Below are 21,351 nucleotides of genomic sequence, written 5' to 3'. Positions count from 1 at the left end.
TTTTGAGAAATTACCAAATACAGTAAAACATCCACAAACTAAAAATAAAGCCCCAAAGAGCAGGCTGTCAGTCCCCCACAGTCAGCTGCCAGCCCAACCAGTATTGTGAAATCCTCAAGTTCCCTGCATTGTTGACAAACTTCCCCAGCCCCAAGTGGAACTTTGTCCTGGGCAGAGCAAATGGGGCCCAAAGGAGGGAGACCATGGTCTCTAACTTGTGTCTCTCCACCCTGGGCTGTGTCCCCTGTGTATGTGGGACAGGCATCAAGACGCTGGTGTGGAAGGCATCTTCACTCCAACTCCCATCCATCCCAGCCCTGGGCCCATACTTCACCATTCTTTCGTCATTATAAAAAAACAACCGTTTTACACCCAGCACTCTGCTGGGGTCTGAGGATAAAATGGCAGAATACTTATAATTTCTTGGAAACAAGGCATTACTTAAGTCACTCAAGAGAGTTTAAATTTACAACCAGTGCTACAGCCACAAAAGTGAGGTCTTGTTCTGTGAGAACATTTGGACAGGCCATACTACCTCAGGAGGCTTCTGGAGGGAAGTGGCATGTGAGCTGAACCTGAAGGATGAGTAGGAGTGAGTCACATAAAGGACTGTGGCATGGGAGGGAGACAGCACTGCCCAGAATTGGGTTAGATTGGTGGGACATGGAGCCCGGAACCATGAGCGCAAATGCAGGTAACATGGGGAGGTCCTCTGAAGGCTTGGGCATAGCCTGAGAGCAGCAGGAAGCCACTGATGAGTGTTCTGTCAAGTCAGTGTTTTGAAAATGCCCCTCTGTCTGGAATGTGGACACCAAATTGGAGGGGGCCAGAGAAGATGCAGGGAAACCAGAGAGGAGGCTGTCATGGTCTGCTATTGCGGAATAGCAGTTCTTGGTTATTATTACATCTCACGGTGATGCTTGTGTTAGGTCTCTCGTGCCCTTGCAGTTAGACAGTGGCTGGGGTAGGAGTCATCTGATAATTGAAGTTTATGGTGAATAGGGACGCTATATGGAGCCTCTAGAAAGCACTGGTAAGAGAATCATTATGGTCCAGGTTCTAGGACTGTGGAGCATATCTATATACCCTCTTCTGAAATACCTGCTCTCACTTCGAGAAACAGCTCTGGCTTGCTATTGGGCTGTGTTAGAGACTCAGCACCTAAGTATGGGATATGAGGTGCTGAGCTTCCCAAATAATCTGGGTGTTGTTGGACACCCCCCCCCCAGTCATAAGGTTGGACACATGCAGCATCAATCTGTCATCAAATGGAAATGGTAGAGAAGAGTCCAAGCTCAGGCAGGTGTGGAAGATAGAACTAAATTGCACAAGCAGGTGACACATTCTCTTCACACCAATTCCATTTGCATTGCCGCCTCTCTCTCAACCCACGTGCAAGCCTTCCTGGGATGGTCTTTGGGATCAGTTTACCGAAGATGAAAAAATTCAAGCATGGTTTACAGAGGGGTCTGCATGGTAGGATGCTTATACTTCCCCAAAGTTACAAGGTGTCATGACTCTCATTCAGGGATGAACTTGAAGGTCAGTGGTAAAGAAAAATCTTCCCTATGGCTAGAACTTTGGGCAATATGTTTGATTTTCTGGAGTGAGAGATGGCCAGAAGTATGAATCTACTGGTTATTGATTCATGATCAGTTGTTAATGGTTAAGGACTGGGAAGGAACACGAATGGAAGATTGGTGTAATAGGGTTCTCCAGAGAACAGAACCAACATAGTAGATGGATGGATAGATAGATAGGTAGATAGATTTTTAAACAGATTTATTTATTTGAGATGGAGCGTGTGTGCGTGCAAAGGGGAGGGGCAGAGGGAGAGAGAGAAACTAAAGCAGACTCTGTACTGAGTGTGGAGCCCAGCGCGGGGCTTGATCTCACGACCCTGAGATCATGACCTAAGCCAAATCCAAGAGTCAGATGCTCGACCGACTGCATCACCCAGGTGCCCAGATAGATAGACATTTTAAGGAATTGTCTCATGTGATTGTGGAGGCTTTGTGTGTCCCAAAATCTAACGGGGTAGGCCAGCAGGCTGGAGACTCTGGGAAGAGCTGCAGTTTGAGTTGAAAGGCCATCTGCTGGCAAAATTCCTTCTTGCTTGGAGTGGGGGTGGGTAGGTATCAGTCTTTGTTCTATTAAGGCCTTCAACGGATTGGACTATGGAGGGCAGTCTCCTTTACTCAAACTCCACTGATTTAAATCTTAATTTCATCCAAAGAACACTCTCACAGAAACATACAGAATAATATTTGACTAAATTCCTGAGCACTGTGGCCAAGCCAAGTGGACACGTAAAATTACTATCACAATTGATGACAAGTAAGTCTGGAGAAGAGGTATGTGGATGGACCTCTATGAAAATAGTAATGTACATGTGAATACCCACCAAAAGGCATCCATTGCAGAGGAGACACTTAACAATAGGTGGACAAAGTGACATACTCTGGATGTGAGTTAGCCTCTCTCCCCAGCCACCCTGGTGCTTGCTCAATGGAGCCATGAACAGAGTGACCAGGTTGCCAAAATAGGGTCCATACATGGTCTCAGCAGTGTGCACTTCCTCTTACCAAGACTGACCTAACAGTGCTGCCGAGTGCCTAATCTGCAGAGATCAGTGTCAACCCCTGATACGGCACCGTTCCTTGTGGCACCAGCTAGCCACCTGGTGGCACGTGGATTACATTGGACCCATGGAAGGGGCAGATTTGCCCTCACAGGACCCATATTAGTAAAGTTTAATGAGAAATACAACAACAGCAAAGGTTAATGGAAAACCACAGAAACCAAAAAAGCAGGACAACTGAGCGCTCAAACCTTTCAGGAATGAGAGTTTAGGTCACTCCTTTAGGTAAAGAACCCTGACCAGTTGAGGTTCTCATTGAGGGCAGGGGAAATACTTAGTGTGCAGTGAAAGAAGAAAGCTAGCAATATTGGTTACAGCCTTGTGACAAACTGCAGAAAGGAGAACTGTAGGAGTTTTGCTGCTTTTTGTTCGTTTGTTTGTTTTTGGTTTTTTTTTTTCATTGATTTTTTTAAATCATTCTTTTCATCACGATAAGTATACTTTTTAATCCCCATCCCCTATTTCCCCCATCCCTCTACCCCCACCACCTCCCCTTTGGTAACCATCAGTTCTTTATAGTTGAGAGTCTGTTGGTTGGTTTGTCTTTTTTTTTTTTTCCTTTGCTCATTTGTTTAGTTTCTTAAATTCCACATATGAGTGAGATCATATATTTGTCATTCTCTGACTTTTTCTGACTCTTTAGCTCTATCCATGTTGTTGCAGATGGCAGATTTCATTCTTTTAATGACTGAATAATATTCTATTATACACACACACACACAGCCACACCACTTCTTTGACCATCACCTGTTGATGGACACTTGGGCTGCTTCCATAGTTTGGCTGTTGTGAATAATGCTGCAGTAAACATAGGGGTGCATATATTCCTTTGAGTAATTTGTGCTTTTGTATTTTGGGGTTAAATACCTAGTAGTGCAATTATTGGATCATAGGGTAGTTCTATTTTTTAATTTTTTGAGGCACCGCCATACTGTTTTCCCTGGTGGCTACACCAGTTTGCATTCCCACGAGCAGTGCACGAGGGTTCCTTTCTCTCCACATCATCGCCAACACTTGTTTCTTGTGTTTTTGATTGTAGGCATCCTGACAGCTGTGAGGTGATCTCTCACTGTAGTTTTGACTTGCATTTCCCTGATAATGAGTGACATTGAGCATCTTTTGATGTGTCTATTGGCCACCTGGATGTCTTCTTTGGAGAAATGTTTGTTCATGTCTTCTGCCCATTTTTTAACTGGATTATTTTTTGGTTATTGTATTATATCAGTTCTTTGTATATTTCGGATACTAACCCTTTATTGGATATGTCATTTGCTAATTTCTCTCACTCAGTATGTTGCCTTTTAGTTTTGTTGATAGTTTCTTTTGCTGTGCAGAAACTGTGTTTCAGTGTAGTCCCAGTAGTTTATTTTTGCTTTTATTTCCTTTGCCTCAGGAGGCATATCTGGAAAAATGTTGCTGTGGCTGATGTTAGAGAGATTACTGCCTGTGTGCTCTTCTAGGATTTTTTATGGCTTTAGGTCTCACATTTAGATCTTTAATCCATTTTGAGTTTATTTTTGTGTATGGTGAAAGAAAGTGGTCCAGTTTCATTCTTTTGCATGTAGCTGTCCAATTTTCTCAACACCATTTGTTAAAGAGACTGTCTTTTTCCCATTGCATGTACTTTCCTCCTTTGCCAAAGATTAATTGGCCATATAATTGTGCGTTTATTTCTGGGTTTTCTGTTCTGTGTCATGGATCTATGTGTCTATTTTTATGCCAGTACCATACTGTTTAGATTGCTACAGCTTTGTAATATAACTTGAAATCTGGAATTGTGATGCCTTCAGTTTTGCTTTTCTTTTTCAAAATTGCTTTGGTGTTCAAAATCTTATGTGGGTCCATACAAATTTTAGGATTGTTCTAGTTCCGTGAAAAGTTTTGCTTATTTTCTATTTGTTACATTTGGATATGCTAACCGTTTGTTCCTCTCTCCTTCCCAATTTTCCTTTATACACAAGTTATCAGAACTTAATTTTACATTTTAGGCAACAGAGTATTCTAATCCAGGGCTGGTACTAAATTTGTGATGGATACTGTTGACTCTTGGGGAAAGGGTGAGAACTTCTTCACTCCTAGGAAGCGTAATCTCATATTCAATAGCAATTAAGAGTTGTTTTGTTGATGTACAGAATTCAAATATGTGTCAAGGGTGCATATGGAAGCAGAGAAGTCAAAGGGTTGGACTGTGCCGGTTACCTATTTATTGCTTGTCGGCTCCAGATTCACCTGTTTTGCCTACTCTGTCAAAAGGGACCCCGGCCCTTTAAATGTTTTCTCCTGGCCAGCTGACACTGAAGCATTGTCTGCAGAGGGCACTGCAGAGACATTCCAGGAGGAAAGCGTTTTGCTTCCTGGTGTCTGCATTCTCCTTAGCCAGGCTCCTGCAGCATGGGCAGCTTCTCCAGCAGCGGGATCCTGCAGCATTCCCCACTTCTCCGGTGCCCAGCTCCTGCAGTACGTGGTACCAGCAGCATCTGGGGCCAGCAGCCTCCCTTGGCACCCCCTTCCTCAGGTGGCTTTGTAACCGAGCGCTTGCAGCAAAATCTTGCCAGTACCCTAGAGGGTGGATTTCAAGTGAGCTCCAGATTTCTAGTTGGTTTCACCAGCCCAGCACTAAACATCTCTGCCAGCTCCTACAGGTCTGGATCTCAGCCCTGGCGGGTTTCTTCCTTGAGTGTTCCCTTGAGTCTTAAGGGTTTGACTTCTCCTTGTATCTGATACTTTTATATTCTTTAGAATCTTATTCGGCGATCCCTCATGACGCCAATCCCATTATAGTTAATGCTTCCTTATGTTAAACTTAAGTCTGTTCAAATTACCTTGTGATTTCTTTCCTGATTGGACCCAGACTGATATACTGTCTTGAGAGAGCCAAGAAGAGGCTGTACCGCCCTTTATTACCTAGCTGTTATAGGATGAATTGTGTCCTTCCAAAATTCGTATGTTGAAGTCCCAACCCCTAGTACCTCAGAATTGTATTTGGAGATAAATCTTTTAAAGAGGTAATTAAATTAAAATGAGGTTGTTAGGGTGGACGCTAATTCAGTGTCACTAGTGTCCTCATAAGAGGAAAGTTGGACACACAGACACAAGGGGTGCATGCACAGAGGGGCGGCCGTGTGAAAAGCCAGCAAGAAGGTGGTCATCTGCAGGCCAAGGAGAGAGCCCTGAGAAGCGCCCAACCTGCCAACACCTTGATCTCAGATTTCCAGCCTCCACAACTGTGAGAAAACGAATGTCTGTTCTTTAAGCCACCCCCTCGGAAGGCAGCCCCAGCAGACTAGCACACTAGCCTGGCAGGCAGGCAGCATCATCCACCACACTCCATTTAGTAGAAGTGTCACTAAGTCAGCCCACAGAGAAGGTGCTGGAAATTAGATACCTCTTATTGATAGAAGGAGCGTCAGAGAATTTGTGGACATGTTTTAAAATCATCACAGAGAGGGGCGCCTGGGTAGCACAGTCGTTAAGCGTCTGCCTTCGGCTCAGGGCGTGATCCCGGCGTTGTGGGATCGAGCCCCACATCAGGCTCCTCCGCTGGGAGCCTGCTTCTTCCTCTCCCACTCCCCTGCTGTGTTCCCTCTCTCGCTGGCTGTCTCTCTGTCACATAAATAAATAAAATCTTTAAAAAAAAATCACAGAGGCACAGCAGGACTGTAGTCAGGTAGGTTAGATTAGTGGTTTGGCCTGGGATGCTGGGAAGTCCAACAGTTCAGATTTGGGGAGGTACTGTTGCTAGGACATGAAGATGGGTTGGAAATGGAAGTGAGAATGTGGGAAGGGCAAGGACTGAATTCTGATTTGGAAACTGCCCAGCTGGACGGAGGGTCCTGACATCTCTGAGAGACAAAGACTGTGTTGGATGTGGAAAAATTCTAAGTTCAGTCTTGGACATGTTCTTGATGGTCCTTTTGAGACATCAAAATGGAGATGTCCCATAGTCAGTTGGGTTCATGTGAGACCTCATTCTATGGTGATCATTAAACCATCACACATGAAAAGGGTTGCTTAGGGATCGTACTGAGTGGGGAGAAGAGCAGTAAGGAGCATGCCTTGAGAGATGCCAACATCTATAGGTTGGACGGAGGAAGGTGAGTTTGAAAGAGACTGAGATGGAGGAGGAAATTAAAGAAAATGGGGTGTGGGAGGAGACTTATCGGTTCAGATCATATATGGCTGCAAGTAATGGATCCAAAATAACAGTGGCTTAAAAGATTTTTTCATTCCCTTTCACGAAAGACCAAAACTCCCATCTGTAACCCCTAGCAACCATTAATCTGTTCTCCATCTCTGTAATTTTGAGATGTTCTATATAAATGGTATCCTACAGAATGTGACCTTTTGAGATTGGCCCTTTTCACTCAGCATAATGCTCTTGAATTCCATCCAAGTTTTTGTGGATATCCAAAGTTGGTTCCTTTTTATTGACAAGTAGTATTTCATGGTATGGATGTACCACATTTTGTTTAACCAGTACCTATTGTAAAACACTTTGGTTGTTCCCATGGTTTTAGCTATTACAAATAAAACTGCTATGAACAATCACGTATCGGTTTTCATTTCTCTGGGATAAATGCCCAGGATTACAGTTTCTGGGCCATATGGTAAATGCATGTTTAGTTTTTTAAGAAACACCCAAACTGTTTTCTAGAGTGGCTATGGCATTTGACATTCCCATCAGCAGTGTGTAAGAGATCCAGTTATCTGCACCCTCTCCAGCATTTGGTATTGCCACTGTTTTTTTAAACTGTGCTAATAGTGCGGTGATATCTCATTGTGGTCTTAATTTGCACCCCCTAATCTCTATAGAGATGTTGAACATCTTTTCATGTGATCATATGCCATCTGTATAGTTTCTTCAGTGAAACATCTCTTCATGTCATTTATCCATTTTCTAATTAGATGGATTTTTTCCTCTGTTGATTTTTCAGGGTTTTTCTTTTTTTTAAGTGAAGTGTAATTGACATCATTTTACATTAGTTTCAGGTATACAGCATAGTGATTCGACAAGTCTATATGCTGTGGGTTTTTTGAAATATATCCTAGATATGAGTTCTTTGTCAGATATGTAGTTTGCAACTATTTTCTCCCTGTCTGTAGCTTGTTCTTTCCTCCTCTTAACATCCTTTTGCAGAGCAAAAGTTTTTAATTATGATGAAGTCCACTACTTGGTTTTTTTTCCCTGCGTTGTGCTTTTTGGGGTAATGTCTAAGAAACTTTCACTAAGCCATATGTCTCAAAGATTTTCTCCTGTATTTTCTTTTAAAAGCTTGATAATTTTACATTTTAAATTTAAATCTGTGATCCATTTTGAGTTAAATTTTGTATAAGTTATGAAGTTTAGGTCAAGGTTCATTTTTAAAGAGATGGATATCCAGTTGCTCCAGCACCATTTGTTGCAAGGACTGTCCTTCCTCCTTTGAATTGCTTTTGTATCTTTCTCAAAAACCAGCTGGGCATATTTCTGTGGGTCCATTTCTGGGTTCTCTTTTCTGTTACATTGATCTGTCTGTTCCTCTGCCAGTACCACACAATCTTGATTACAGCAACTACATAAGAAGTCTTGAAATCAGGTTGACTGATTATTCTCACTTTCTTCTTCTGTAGCAGAACGGTTTTAGCTATTCTAGTTCCTTTGCCTTTCAGTGCAAATTTTAGGATAGTTTTATCTGTATGTATAAAAAGTCTTGATGGGATACTGGTAGGAATTGTGTTAAACCTGTATATTAGTTTGTAGGGAATTAACATCTTCACTGTGTTAAGTATTCCAGTCTGTGAACATGATATGTCTCATTATTTACTTTGATCTTTGATTTCTTTTATCAGTGTTTTATGGTTTTTAGCATACAGGTCCTGAACATGTTTTGTTAGATTTGCACCTAAGTGTTTCTTTTTATTGGAGCAAATAGTATTATATTTTAAATTTCAGGATGCACATTTTCATTGCTAGTATATAGAAGTACAGTTGATTTTTCCATGTTGATCTTGTACTCTGTGACCTTGCTGAATTCACTTCTTATTCCCAGGAGGTTTCCCCCCCTATGGATTTTCTATGAAAACAACCATTTCATCTGCAAATAAGGGATAGTTTTATTTCTTCCTTTCCAATCTATATGCTTTTTATTTCCTTTCATTGCTTTATTGCGCTAGCTAAAATTTCTGACGATTAAGAGTGGTAGTGGGGCCCCCGGGTGGCTCAGTCCATTAAGTGTCCAACTCTTGATTTCGGCTCAGGTCAGGATCTCAGCCTCTTGAGATCAAGCCCCGAATCAGGCTCCGCCCTCAGCAGGAAGTTGCTTGAGTTTCTCTCTCCCTCTGCCCCTTCCACTTGTGCAATCAATCAATCAACCAATCAATTCTTAAAAAAAAAAGAAAGTGTTAGGAGCAGGCATTCTTTGTTCCCAATTCCAGGTTTCAGTTTTTCACCATTAACTATGATGTTAACTGTAGGCTTTTTGTTAGATGTTCTTTATCAAGTTGAAGAAGTTCCCTTCTACATTCTCTGAGAGTATTTGTCATGAATGGGTGTTGAATTTTGTCACATTTTTCTACATTAATTTATATGACTTCATGATTTTTTTCTTTAGCTTATTAATATGGTGGATTATATTGAGTAATTTTTGGATATTCAACTTGACTTGCATTCCTGGAATAAACCCTGTTTGGTCATGGTAGAGAATTATCTTTATATATTGCTGAATTTTATTTGCTAATATTTTGTTAAGGACTTTTCCATCTGTATTTATAGGAATTACTGGTTTACAGTTTCCTTTTTTGTACTGTCTTTGTTTTCTGGTATCCGGGTAATACTAGCTTCATAAAATGAATTGAGACATGTTCCTTCCTATTCTGATTTCTGAAATAGATTATGTAGAATTGGTGTTCATTCTTTAAACATTTGGTAGCATTCTCCAGTGAAACCATCTGGGACTGGATGTTTCTTTTTTAGGAGTTTTTAAGTTACAAATTCAATTTCCTCAATAGATAACAGTGCTATACAAATTATCTATTTCATTTTGGGTGAATTGTGATAGGCTATATTTTAAAGAATTGGTCCATTTCATTGAGCTTGTCAAATGTGTGTGTGTAGATTTGTTCATAGTATCCTCTTACTATCTTTTTGACCATGGTCTTTAATGACATCACCTGTTTGATTCTTGTCCAGAAGCAGAAGTCCTCTCCTTGGCATTTGGAAAGTACAGTCCCAAACCTTTGCCTAAGTTATGTGTTCCCCTGTCTCCCTGTTTCCCTTCAGTCTTTCTGGATAATCCTTACATGATGGGTCTCCTGATTGGGGTTTATGCCAAGCGCGTGCTCTCTTTCTTTTTTTTTTAAGATTTTATTTATTTATTTGACAGAGACAGCGAGAGAGGGAACACAAGCAAGGGGAGTGTGAGAAAGAGAAGCAGGCTTCCCGCAGAGCAGGGAGCCTGATGCAGGGCTTGATCCCAGGACCCTGGGATCATGACCTGAACTGAAGGCAGACACTTAACAGCTGAGCCACCCAGGCGCCCCAATGCCAAGCTCTCTTTACCACACTCCTCCTGATCATACTTACCCTCACAAGGTCCATTTCTATATGTGTGCTGACCTCTGCCTTCAAGCTAATTCCCTAAGTTCCAAGACCTGTGTCTCCAACTGCCCACCCTGCAGCGCCTCCTTGAATGTGTCACAGGCACATTAAATACAACCCATCCAAAACTGAGCTCACCATCCTCTCCCTGGACCTGCTGCCCTTCTAGAACCCTTGTCTCCATGAATGGCAGTGCCATTCACTGGTCAGAGACCTAGGAGTTGGCCTTGGACCTCCTTCCCCTTTCACTCTCACCTCTTGTCATCATCACTGAGGGCTTTCAGTTCTACCTTCTAAACATCTCTGGATTCTCCCCATCTCTGCCACACACCAAGCCACCTACACCATTGCTCTCACCTGCACCACTCTTATCCAGACACTTTGCCCTGGAGGAGTGGCCAGGGTAAAAGTTCTCAAATGCAAGTCTAACCATGGCACACCTGCTGTGAGGCCTCCTGTGTGCTTAGATAAGGCTCTAACTCTTTTTTGAGACAAGTAAAGCTCTGAATGATCTGGTCCATGGTTAAGTCTTGGGCATCTTGCCTAGAGCCCTTTTTATGTCTTCATATGCCAGAGGCCTACAATCCTCCTGGATTGTACCTGCCTATTTAATTAAATCACCTATGCACTGGAATGCCTGTTCTTTGATGCTGGAGGTTATGCTTCCCACTGTCATGCCCTAGGCCCAACACTGTGCATGTGAAGACAAGGCTGCTTGAGAATGGGAGTAAAGGGCTGCACTTGGGGTCAAGAATGCTGGTCCCACTACTCACACTCCTTGTGTCACCTTGAGCAAAACACTTCCGCCTGGGGTTTTCCATATGTAAAATTGGTGCAATCATTCCTTCTCGTCTCAGTGATATATCAGAATCAGAAGGCAAAAATACTCGTTGTTGTGAACCAGGACGCCATAATTTTGGTCTCCTCCACCACCTTTTGCCAACAGTCAAAACGGTGCCTGGCCTCAAGCAGGGCCCAACGCAGGTGAGGCTAGGGAGGCGCCCAGGGCGCAGATTTTCAGGAAGCACTCACTGTCAGATTCATGCAGGTGCAGGGAGCCCCGACTATGAGTGTCGGGGAATTTGGCCTCGGGCGACGGTTGGCCTCACCTGCCTCGGCCCCGCCCAGACGCGTGAAGGAACCCTAGAGAGACAACCTTCCTTCCAGCGCTAGGCCCGCCCCCTCCGTGACTTGACTTCCGGGACAGAATGAGGCGCCTTTCTATTGGCTGCTGTTCCGTGGCGTCACCAAGGAGCGCCCCCCCTCTGCTGAAGTCTTAGTGGAAAGCAGGCGCGCTGCTTTCGCAGATCCCCGGGAGAGTCGCAGTTTCCAGAACGCGGTGCAGGTGTCTAGGCGCCTGCTGACCTTGGCCCCCAAACTGGTGAGCCCAAGCCCGGCAGCTCAGGGCACCCGGCAGGACCGGTCGCCGCGGCCAGGTAGGTTGGAATTGTGGTCGGGTCTCAGCCTCCCTCCAGGTCTTCGGCTGAGGTCAAGACTGGACCGGGATCCGCGGCCGCAGCGACCACAGGAACCCGGCGGGGCGGGCCCTCGTTAGCGCCCACTGAGTGCCGGAGACAAAGCTGCGGGGCTGGTGCAGGGTGCCAAGCAAGTGGGTGGTGGGACACGGTCCCACGTCTCTCAAGCTGCGGTGCTTGTGCTGTTTCCACCTCGAATCTGCCACTTTGCTTAAGGACCCTTTAACAGGAGTTGAATTGAGCTCATGTCTGTTGCATCGTGATTACCGCAGAAGTATCAGGGCCACTCTACTTTCTAACTGGTACTTTGGCAAATGATTTCTTTAAGCCTCATTGCCCGCTAATGTAAAATGGAACATGGTACCTGAAGGAATTGTAGGGTGGAATGAGAACCTGAATGTGCCTGTCATGTGGGAAGGACATAGTCAGTGGGGCCTGGTTATCTTGGAAAGCAGGTGACCAGCCATATCCCGGAAGCAGCAGCCAGCATGTGACCAAGTTTTCCTGGGCTGACAGCAGACAGGGTGTCCATGGGCCTCTAGGAGATATCCTGTTGGAAGTCCAACCCCTACCACCTCTAGGACACTTTGGCCAAAGCCAAGAATTTCAGGGTCATCTGGACTTGAATCCAGGTCCTCTTGGGCTATTTTCTCTCCTTGGAAACTTGGGCAAATCCGTTCATCTTTCTGAGCCTTGTTTTTTTTATCTGTAAAATGAGGCTAACAGTATCTACCCTTCCACAGTTGTCAAGAGAATTCGATCAGACATTGTAGGTAAAGCACTTAAAATAAGACCTGGCATTCAATGGGAGCAGTAACTATTTTTTCAGTGTGTGGACTGTCTGCACGCATTTTGGCTTGAACAGATTTTTGACAGTAGCATGGTTGTGTAAGACAGGAGGGCCGAAGTTTCAAAGCTCCTGGTTTTCTGGTCGAATTCCTTGGCCACCACAGTGGTCAGATCAGTGACCTGGGTCTAATGAGTCTTTAACTGAACATGGCAAATTGAACCATCAGGGTAAGGACCAGGAGTCTGGGACTACCTCCGCATGCCTGAGCATAAAGGGCTACTTTTTAAAGCAAGGACCTATGCAGGGCAGGGACTGTTTGGAATGAAGGCCAGACTTAGACTAGAAACAAAACAAGAGAATGGGGTTTGTCTTTGAGTAAAGTCTGGAACTCAGAACAGGACCTGAGTCCTGTTGATACCTTCTAAGCGATTTGAGAAGGGAAGACAGCCATGTTGACAATCACCAAGCTTTCCCAAGTAGTGAAAAGTCAGGCCGCTGCTCCTGGCATTTGTTGATTCAACAGAGTGTAGTGTAGAGCCTTCTGTGTGCCAGGCACAGTGCTGGGCACTGTGGACTCAGCGGTGAGAGAGACAGATGTAGTCCTGGACCCAGAGAGGAGACAGCCCAGTGATGCCTGTCAGGCTTAGCTCTGCCCTTTGTCTGCAGCCTCTTCCCTCAGGTAGCCTGAACTGCAGCAGGAGAAACTAATTACCATCTGGAGAGGTTTGTGGGGGCTGCTCTAGAAGGCTAGGATGGCCTGGAAGGGGTTTTGTCTTGGTAATGTGAGTCATGGAAAGCATTTCAGTAGAAGGGTTATAGGATCAAACTGGCATTTTAAAAAATTGCCTGTGACAGCTGTGAAGCCGGTTTCACCAGCGGTCACTTGTCCATACAGGGCCCCACTCTTAGCTAATTTCTAGTCCTACTTATTTTAGCCCAGCCCAACCCAGCTCAGCATCACTTCCTCAAGGAACTAGACAAAGGCAGGACCCTTTATCATCACAGCAGTAGTCCCAATTGCTGGATCTTACTTATGACATTAGTTGTTAATATCAGTCTCCTCTGAGAGCAGGATGGCAGGGCTGAGCATGTCTGATCTATAGTTTGCCCAGTGCCTCAGTGGTGCCAGGGACAGTGTCAGCCTGCAGAAAGCACCGGTTGAAGGAACGCTGGAATCCCTGCCATCTAGGTTAGTGCCTGCATGAAGTAGTCACTCCTCTAGAAATGTTTCATTACACACATTGAATTGAGGGGGGAAAAAGACCGATAAAGTGTAACAGAGTGAAATAACTAGTAAGTGTGGGCCACTTCCAGGGCTGTGCTGTGCCAGGAATGGCTGATGGGGGGAGAGGGCTTGGGCTACAGCTCAGGGAACTCGGTGGATCCTGATGGTGGTTTCGGTTCCCTCTGTGCCCTAGGACCCACGTTTTTCTTCATAAGCTCTGATGCTGGTCTGCTGTAAAAGGTTGCTCACAACTCTGCTGCAGGCTCGGAAGTGGCCCTTTCAACCCTCCAGAAAGATGAGACTGGTGCAGTTCCAGGCACCCCACCTGATGGGACCTCACCTGGGCTTGGAGTCAGGGAATGATGGGGGGATCATCAACCTCAACGCCTTTGACCCCACACTGCCTAAGACAATGTTGGAGTTCCTGGAGCAGGGAGAGGCCACTCTCTCAGTGGCGAGAAGGTAAATCAGCAGGCAGCTGCAATGGCTGCCCTGCTACCCCCTCCTCTTCCCACCCCCATCCCTCTCCTGGGAAACAACCAGCTGGTAATTCTTTTGCAAGTGACCAGGGTAACCCTACCTTTCCTTTCTCACCTCTTCTCTTAGTGAAGAGCCTTAGAAATCTTGTATGACAACATCCTCAGGCCCAGGGACGGTGATTAACTATCTCAAGGCCGTATATTTTGTGGTGGAGCCAGAACTCTGCTTCATCACCCTGCCTTCCCCAGGGGACTAAGTTCCTGTCTGCCTGAGAAGTTGGGGATCTGGGGTCCTAGGAGGCATCTTGGGAAGCTTGGGGGAGTCTTTGGATTCTTGGCTCCTTAGAGGAGAGAGGACTTCAGAGAGGTGTTCTTAGAGATGGTTCTCGGGTTTGGGCTAGATTAGGTAGGGACTTCACTGAAGTCAGGAGCCATGTGGAATCTGATGAACGGTAAATTAAGAACCACTTTGAGTTATTTTTACATATTAAACTGTCAAAAATACGAATGTTTGACAGCACACAATATTGGTAACAGTGTGTTTCCGATACTGTCATAGTCTCACAAGATTGGAAACTCTTCCACGTCCCTCATCAGGTAATTGGGTGAATCTGTACTGCGCAGGTATACACGGTCCTGTCCAAAAAGGGGAAAGGTATATACTGTTACAGCTAAATCTCCAAAAAATAACGTATTTTTTTAAAAGGTGTATTTGGTGTGCGTCATTTGTGTAAAGAAGGACAGGAAAAAGGGTGTGTGTAGAGCAGCTGTGTAGAGCTATACAGGCCATGGTAGCTGTGTCCCCGGATGGAGCAGGGGCAGAAGAGAGGCCTTTCCAGTCTTCTCACGTGGACCTTTGAATTCCCCTACATGACATGTATTACCTAATGGGGGAAAGGAAATCAACACTGGCTAAAAAGTAAACAGTGCTCTGATATCAAAGGATAATAGCTGGGTTTGGTTCGCACACGGATTGTGATGGTTGATAGATCTAGAAGATGTATTTGAAAAAGCAAAACTCGTAGCTGCTGCAGTACCTCCCCAGCATGCCCATGGGTAGCTGGCCTGCTCCTGACCATCCCTCTCTCCTGCTCTGGTCTCTGCAGAGCTCTGGCTGCCCAGTTGCCAGTCCTACCACGGTCAGAGGTGACCTTCCTGGCCCCAGTCACACGGCCAGACAAGGTGGTGTGTGTGGGAATGAATTACGTGGACCACTGCAAAGAGCAGAACGTTCCAGTGCCAAAGGAGCCCATCATCTTCAGCAAGTTTGCCAGCTCCATCGTGGGGCCCTACGACGAGGTCATCCTCCCACCGGAGAGCCAGGTCAGTGCCTCCTCATAGGCCCCCAGTCACCAGCCCATCACAAGGGTGCTTAGCACTCAGCAGCCAGCCTAAGGAGCTACCTGTTGCTTAGTACATTCAGCAGAGACTACACGGGATTATACTGTGTAAGGCTGGTCTCGGGAAAAAAAGAAATTAACAGATTTTGTATTGATTGCAAAAATATTATACTTTAATTGTAGAAAAATAAAATTCAGGACGCATCTTCTAAGAATAAGTATAGTGTCCTACGTGACCATAATAACCACTATCCCCACTAAGAAAATTAACATGAATAATACCTAGTATATACTCCAATGGGAATATTCCCAGTTGCCCCCAAAGATGACTTAATTTGGGTTCTGTTTTTTTGTTGTTGTTGTTGAACCAGGATCAGTCAAGGCCATGCAGTGTACTTGGTTATGTCTCTTTAGGGCCTTTAATCTAGAACAGGGATCTGCAGACTTGCTGAAAGGGTCAGTCAGTAAATAATAGACTCCAAATGCCACCGAGTGTCTGTTGCAACAACTCCTCTTCGCCCGTCATGTGAAAGCAGCCGTGGCTGGTACATAAATGAGTGAATATGACTGTATTCTAGGAAAGATCCAGCTTGCTGGATCTGGCTCATGGCTCATAGTTTACTGACTTCTGATATCAAACAATCGCCCTGCCCTTTTCTTTCATGCCACTGACTTTTGGAAGAATCCTGGCAAGTTATCTTAGCATATCCCACACTTGGTTTCCTCATGATTAGATTTAAGCATTTTTGTCAAGGATTCTGCATAGGTGTTAGTTCATTTGGACTTCTGCAACTAAATACTGCAGACTGGGTGGCTTATAAACCACAGAAATTTATTTCTCATAGTTCTGGAGGCTGGGAAGTCCAGGATCAAGGTGCCGATACATTTGGTGCTTGGGGAGAGCCGGCTTCCTGGTTCACAGATGACTGTCTTTTCACTGTTTTCTCACATGGCAGAAGGGGCAAGGGCACTAACCCTATTCATGAGACCTTCACCTTCATGACCTAGTTACTTCCCAAAGGCTCCACCTCCTATTACCACATTGGGGGTCAGGTTTCAGCATATGAATTTCGGAGTAGGGGGCACATTCAGTCTGAAGCAACAGATGTGTATTGCACCCCATTGGGAGGCTAAAGTTTGGTTTACTTGATGTTCACTAGATCTCATCGGAAAGGTGCATTTCACTGTAGTAATTAATAAGCAGTCTACGGCGGTAGGAATTTGAGACCCTGTGGACTATCTTATTGCCCCACAACTTTTCATCCAGGGATCCTCACCTGAATCCATTATTGTATTGGAGGTTAGAAAAAGGCGATTTTTCTATCATGCCTTTTTCTGGTCTTATTATCTGGCATTCTGTGAAGAAAAGAAACCTCCCTTCTTTTTTTACTCCTGTCCCTTTAGTAGCACTGTATATTCCTGATTTTCATTTTATCCAATATGCTGTAGTCCATCACTTACATTCTTTTTTTTTTTTTTTTTTAAGATTTTATTTATTTGACAGAGATAGAGACAGCCAGCGAGAGAGGGAACACAAGCAGGGGGAGCGGGAGAGGAAGAAGCAGGCTCATAGCTGAAGTGCCTGATGTGGGGCTCGATCCCATAATGCTGGGATCATGCCCTGAGCCGAAGGCAGGCGCTTAACCGCTGTGCCACCCAGGCACCCCCATCACTTACATTCTTTTTGATACTCAGATGGTCTCAATTTGGCCAGTGGGTGGCTTCAAGTAGGCCCCAGCCCCGTCACTTTTTGAGTACTTCCTTGCTTTCTGGCCAAGATATTCCACGCTCATCTTGTACTGTCTCAGACCTGGAATTAGCCATTTCCCCCAAGGAACCCAATTCTATCTAGTGGGGAGCAATGCTAGAGACCAAGTTCAGGTGTCAGCTGTGTTCAGAGCAGCTCTGGTTGTTACCAGTAGAAAGAGCAGGCAGTTTGAAAGGCTAAGTTGTATCTATCTTATAGTTGCACTTTGCTGATAATGGGAAAGGCTGCGCATGTTTTCCTTTTTCTGTGTCTGCCCATTTCTTTTCAATTGAGTTAATACCTGAAAGCACTTAGGATGCTATTGGCACACAGTAGGGGCCACACCTCCCCCCTCATTCACTACATCTGGTGCATAGTGATTATAATTGTGGGCCCACAGCCAAGCCCCACTGTTAAGAGACCTAGACCCTGAATCACGGTGTACAGCCCCTTCAGCCTGGGAATAGGCCCTGGAGCCAGGCAGCTCACTGCTTCTTTCTCTGCAGGAGGTGGACTGGGAGGTGGAGCTGGCTGTGGTCATTGGAAAGAAAGGCAAGCGCATCAAGGTCAGGTGGACGAGATGCCAGCTATCTCTGGCATTGGGAAATGGTTGGCAACTACCTGCTCCCTGACTGCCTTATTCCTTGCCCATCTTTGGCTAGTTTTGGCAACTAACATGGGATAAAGGTTTGGTTATGGGGGTTGGTGTCACCATGATGATCTAACTTCCAATCTGGCCAAATCCCCTGTCCCCTAAAGGCCACAGATGCCATGGCTCATGTGGCTGGCTTCACTGTGGCTCATGATGTAAGTGCTCGTGACTGGCAAATGAGACGCAATGGAAAGCAGTGGCTGCTGGGAAAAACCTTTGACACCTTCTGCCCCCTGGGCCCTGCATTGGTGACCAAGGACAGTATAGCAGGTAGGTCTTGGATAGCCCACATGGTGACTCTTCCTGTTCTTACGTGGACACATCAGTGTTTAGAAAAGCCGCACTCAGGAAATTGGAATGTGGAGTTGCCTTTTTCTGAGTCTTTAGAGACCAGCTCTCAACCTAGGCCACGAGTTCCACAGGCCTTCTTCCATGTCCCTCCCTGCAGAGCTGGTAAACTTCTCTAGCTGCCACTGTCCGTGAGCATCTTTAAGTTGGAAAGAAGTAGAAGTTGGCTGTTGAGCATCAGAAAATGGCTGTCAAAAGCCCGTGTCTTTTCCCCAGGAAGTGAGAGGGAGAACATGGTGGCACCTCTGCAGCCAGGGGTGCTAGGGCAGCACCCATTCTAAGCAGCAAGGGCAAGGTGAGCCAGGAGGAAAGCCCGTCATTAAGAGGGCAGAACACAGCCATTTGGGTGGCGATGTGTCCACGCAGCCCAGCTTTACACCACCCTGTGCAGACATCAGGGAAGTGAAATTGTGTTCCAGCTGCTCCGAGGGGGGTGTGAGTGTGTAAAGCAAAAAAGACGAAGGTGCTCATTAGCCAGGACACTGTTACAGGTAAGCTGCCCCCTGCCGTCAGGTGCAGGAGGCGTCCATGCCCCTGCCTGGGTGGTTACCCTGTCGCAGTACAGATACCCAGTCGTTTTTATATCTGCAGTTGTCAGCCTCTGCTGTGGGACATTCCCTCCTTAACCCACCCCAGTGACCACTGGCAGATGCTCTACTAGGTGGTAGATGCATGGAGACCTGAGGCGGCCAATGTCTGTACAGAAAGTTCCAGGGTAGGGAGTACTGAGTGGGTGTGAAGTGCCAGGAGCACATGCAGGGAGACCCGCAGACAGACCTTTCATCTGGCCAGTCACAAAGCCACGTTGTACATTTGCTTTCTTAGTAAAGGGAGGGTTTTGAGGGAAAACGAGAACCCCAAGGTGGTACCTTTACATTTTCAGATCCACACAACTTAAAGATCTGCTGCCGAGTGAACGGGGAGGTGGTCCAGAGCAGCAATACCAACCAGATGGTGTTTAAGACGGAAGAGCTGATAGCCTGGGTCTCCCAGTAAGTGGGATGGGGCCCTACTCCACACACCCACCTGAGGCTGAGCTGAGCCTTCCAGCCCTGTGGCTCTGGCCTCACCTGTCTCTTCTGCCCCAGGTTCGTTACTCTTTACCCAGGGGACGTCATCCTGACTGGGACCCCCCCAGGTGTTGGTGTGTTCAGGAAACCTCCAGTCTTTCTCAAGGTAGGTTGATTAAAAGGTGGAAAAGGAACAAAGAACCAGAATTCCTGGCAGGCTTGTGAAATCCAGGCCTGAATGAAGCCAAAGGACTGATGTCCTCCTGACCTTCTCTTACAGAAGGGGGATGAAGTTCAGTGTGAAATTGAAGAACTAGGCATCATCATCAACAAGGTGGTGTGAGGGTTCTCCCCACAGACCCTGGACTTAGAGGTGGGGCATCCATTCTCTCCCAGTGCCAGCTGCCTCTTCCAGGTAGAGTGAAGGGAGAGGAAGCTTGCTCTCCTCGTCAATAAAATTCTCAGCCAAAGCAGCAGCTTGACTTCTGCTACAGCTTGTCTTCTTTTAGGGTTTCAGGGAACAAGACAGGGCCTTCTCACAGGGTGGGGAAGGAGAGAACAGATACACCAAAGGATGGAAAACGCAAGAGACGGCAAAGGACAACGAAGCACAAAAGATTTTATAGTTCAGGTAAGGGTGTGCAGCCCCTCTGTCTTCTGGCTCCAGGACACAGCTATGTTCTGGGGCGGAGAAGTCACCCCACAGTTCTAGCTACAAACGAACTGCCGGATGAACTGTTCCAGCTTTTCCTGATTTTCCCGGCTGGTGAATGTAGGGGACAGGTAGAGCATGGGGCCTGCAGGGCTGGGCGTCTGCTGCAGCACCTGGGCCACAGGGAAGGGCTATAAGCACTCACAATAGGGGCTGTGCCTGTCCCCCAGCAAACTGCAAGTGCGACCTCGGGCCCCTCAGACCCTCAGTGCAAGTGTTGCCTCAAACTCGAGAGTAGGAGACAGACCGTGGTTTAAGAGACCAAAGGGGCCAGGAAAACCATCGTACCTTCAACTACTGCCACCACGCCTATTCTGAGACACTAGGTAAACCCCAGGGTGGGCATAGCCAGGCTACCCTGAGCAGCTCTATCAATCAGGGTAGAGTTAGGGATGGGAGGCAGGAGGATGGTGAGACGGGCTCCTCTTACCCCCAGGTCTCTGAAGGTCCAGATAGCACTGATGGCAATATTTGGGTCTGCACACTCTGGAAGAAAAGAAAGTGAAGGCTATAGGGCCAAGGCTTCTCTTGTGCTGAAAGAAGGAACTAGCCAAGGCTAGGGCTCAGACTCTATAGATGCAAAGACCCTCTCTCTACTCTACAACCCTCCTTCCTGGAGTTGCAATGTCACTGCCCAGCAGGGGGCAGCAGCCACCATCAAACCCTTCCCAGCCTCTGGGGAGCCTGGGCTGGCTGCCTGGAACTCACCAAAGAACCCTTCCTCCTGGGCAGTGGCCTGCAAGAACTGCAAGAGTTGCTCAGTGTAGCCGGACTCTGTGGGAGAGATGATGTAGGCCTAGGGCCTGAGGCCCTGCCCTGAGAGCTCTCAGCCTCCCCCGGTGGCTGGCCAGGGAAGCACAGGCCTTACCTGTATCAGGCAGCCGTCCCTGGTGGAGGAAGGCGGCAGCCTGTGCAAAGGCTTTGAGCAGTGGGCTAAGCAGGCGGCAGAGGAAGAGGAAGAAGTCCGGGCAGCGTGACTGCTGACTGAGCTGGAGGGGGACAGACCAGAATGAGGGCAGCTCCCACTGCCTGCCTCCCACACCCCCGACATGGCTTCTCCCAACTTACCCTAAAGTACCGGCCCTCAGCCTCCTCGAAGTCATCACTGTCACTATCAGTAAAGTCCCCACTCGGTTTCCACAGCAGCTTTGCACTTAAACGCTGCCGCCCTGTGTCACAGGCTGGCCGGGAGCCTGGGGTCTGGGGGCCATGGGAACCATTGGTCTCCGACCGGTTCAGCCCTGAGCTCCCCACTTCCCTAGACCAGATACACGGCAGACCTGGCATGTGGAGGTGAAACCAGTAAAAGCAGACCTAGGGAGCCCAAGAGGACACCAAGAGCCACGCCAGACCACG

At 46.5% G+C, this 21,351-nt stretch overlaps 2 protein-coding genes across 3 annotated transcripts in view; one reads left to right on the top strand and one right to left on the bottom strand.

Moving 5' to 3' along the window:
- Nucleotides 1-11,482: 11,482 nt before the first annotated feature.
- FAHD2A (fumarylacetoacetate hydrolase domain containing 2A) lies at nt 11,483-19,759 on the top strand. Of its 2 annotated transcripts, none has more exons than XM_008700178.2 (8): nt 11,483-11,653; nt 13,970-14,169; nt 15,293-15,509; nt 17,780-17,839; nt 18,033-18,195; nt 19,157-19,265; nt 19,362-19,449; nt 19,564-19,759. In XM_008700178.2, the coding sequence occupies exons 2-8, from the start codon at nt 14,003-14,005 to the stop codon at nt 19,624-19,626; spliced, it is 867 nt and encodes a 288-aa protein (XP_008698400.2). In that variant the 5' UTR covers nt 11,483-11,653; nt 13,970-14,002; the 3' UTR covers nt 19,627-19,759. The 2 variants fall into 2 exon arrangements, with proteins under 2 accessions (XP_008698400.2, XP_008698399.2); XM_008700177.2 differs by having other exon boundaries at nt 13,901-14,169.
- Nucleotides 19,760-19,831: 72 nt separating this feature from the next.
- The window catches only part of GPAT2 (glycerol-3-phosphate acyltransferase 2, mitochondrial), a 12,824-nt gene continuing 11,304 nt past the window's right edge, over nt 19,832-21,351 (bottom strand). The window contains exons 16-20 of the mRNA XM_040623691.1: nt 21,064-21,195; nt 20,864-20,984; nt 20,704-20,769; nt 20,426-20,481; nt 19,832-20,108 (exon numbers count right to left, since the gene is read on the bottom strand). Coding sequence (XP_040479625.1) covers nt 19,992-20,108; nt 20,426-20,481; nt 20,704-20,769; nt 20,864-20,984; nt 21,064-21,195 — 492 coding nt within the window. The 3' untranslated portion in view covers nt 19,832-19,991. The remainder of the gene's footprint in view (nt 20,109-20,425; nt 20,482-20,703; nt 20,770-20,863; nt 20,985-21,063; nt 21,196-21,351) is intronic.

Source organism: Ursus maritimus, unplaced genomic scaffold, assembly GCF_017311325.1.
Source record: "Ursus maritimus isolate PB19 unplaced genomic scaffold, ASM1731132v1 scaffold_6, whole genome shotgun sequence".
Lineage (NCBI taxonomy): Eukaryota > Metazoa > Chordata > Mammalia > Carnivora > Ursidae > Ursus > Ursus maritimus.
This window is presented reverse-complemented; position numbering and strand designations above follow the sequence as displayed.

What these genes read in the sequence shown, in the direction of transcription:
- FAHD2A (XM_008700177.2), top strand. Translation starts at nt 13,928, where the DNA reads ATGCTGGTCTGCTGTAAAAGGTTGCTCACAACTCTGCTGCAGGCTCGG. An exon ending in TCCTCCCACCGGAGAGCCAG is followed by an intron (nt 15,510 to 17,779) that starts GTCAGTGCCTCC and finishes CTTTCTCTGCAG; the next exon opens with GAGGTGGACTGGGAGGTGGA. An exon ending in GACCAAGGACAGTATAGCAG is followed by an intron (nt 18,196 to 19,156) that starts GTAGGTCTTGGA and finishes TTACATTTTCAG; the next exon opens with ATCCACACAACTTAAAGATC.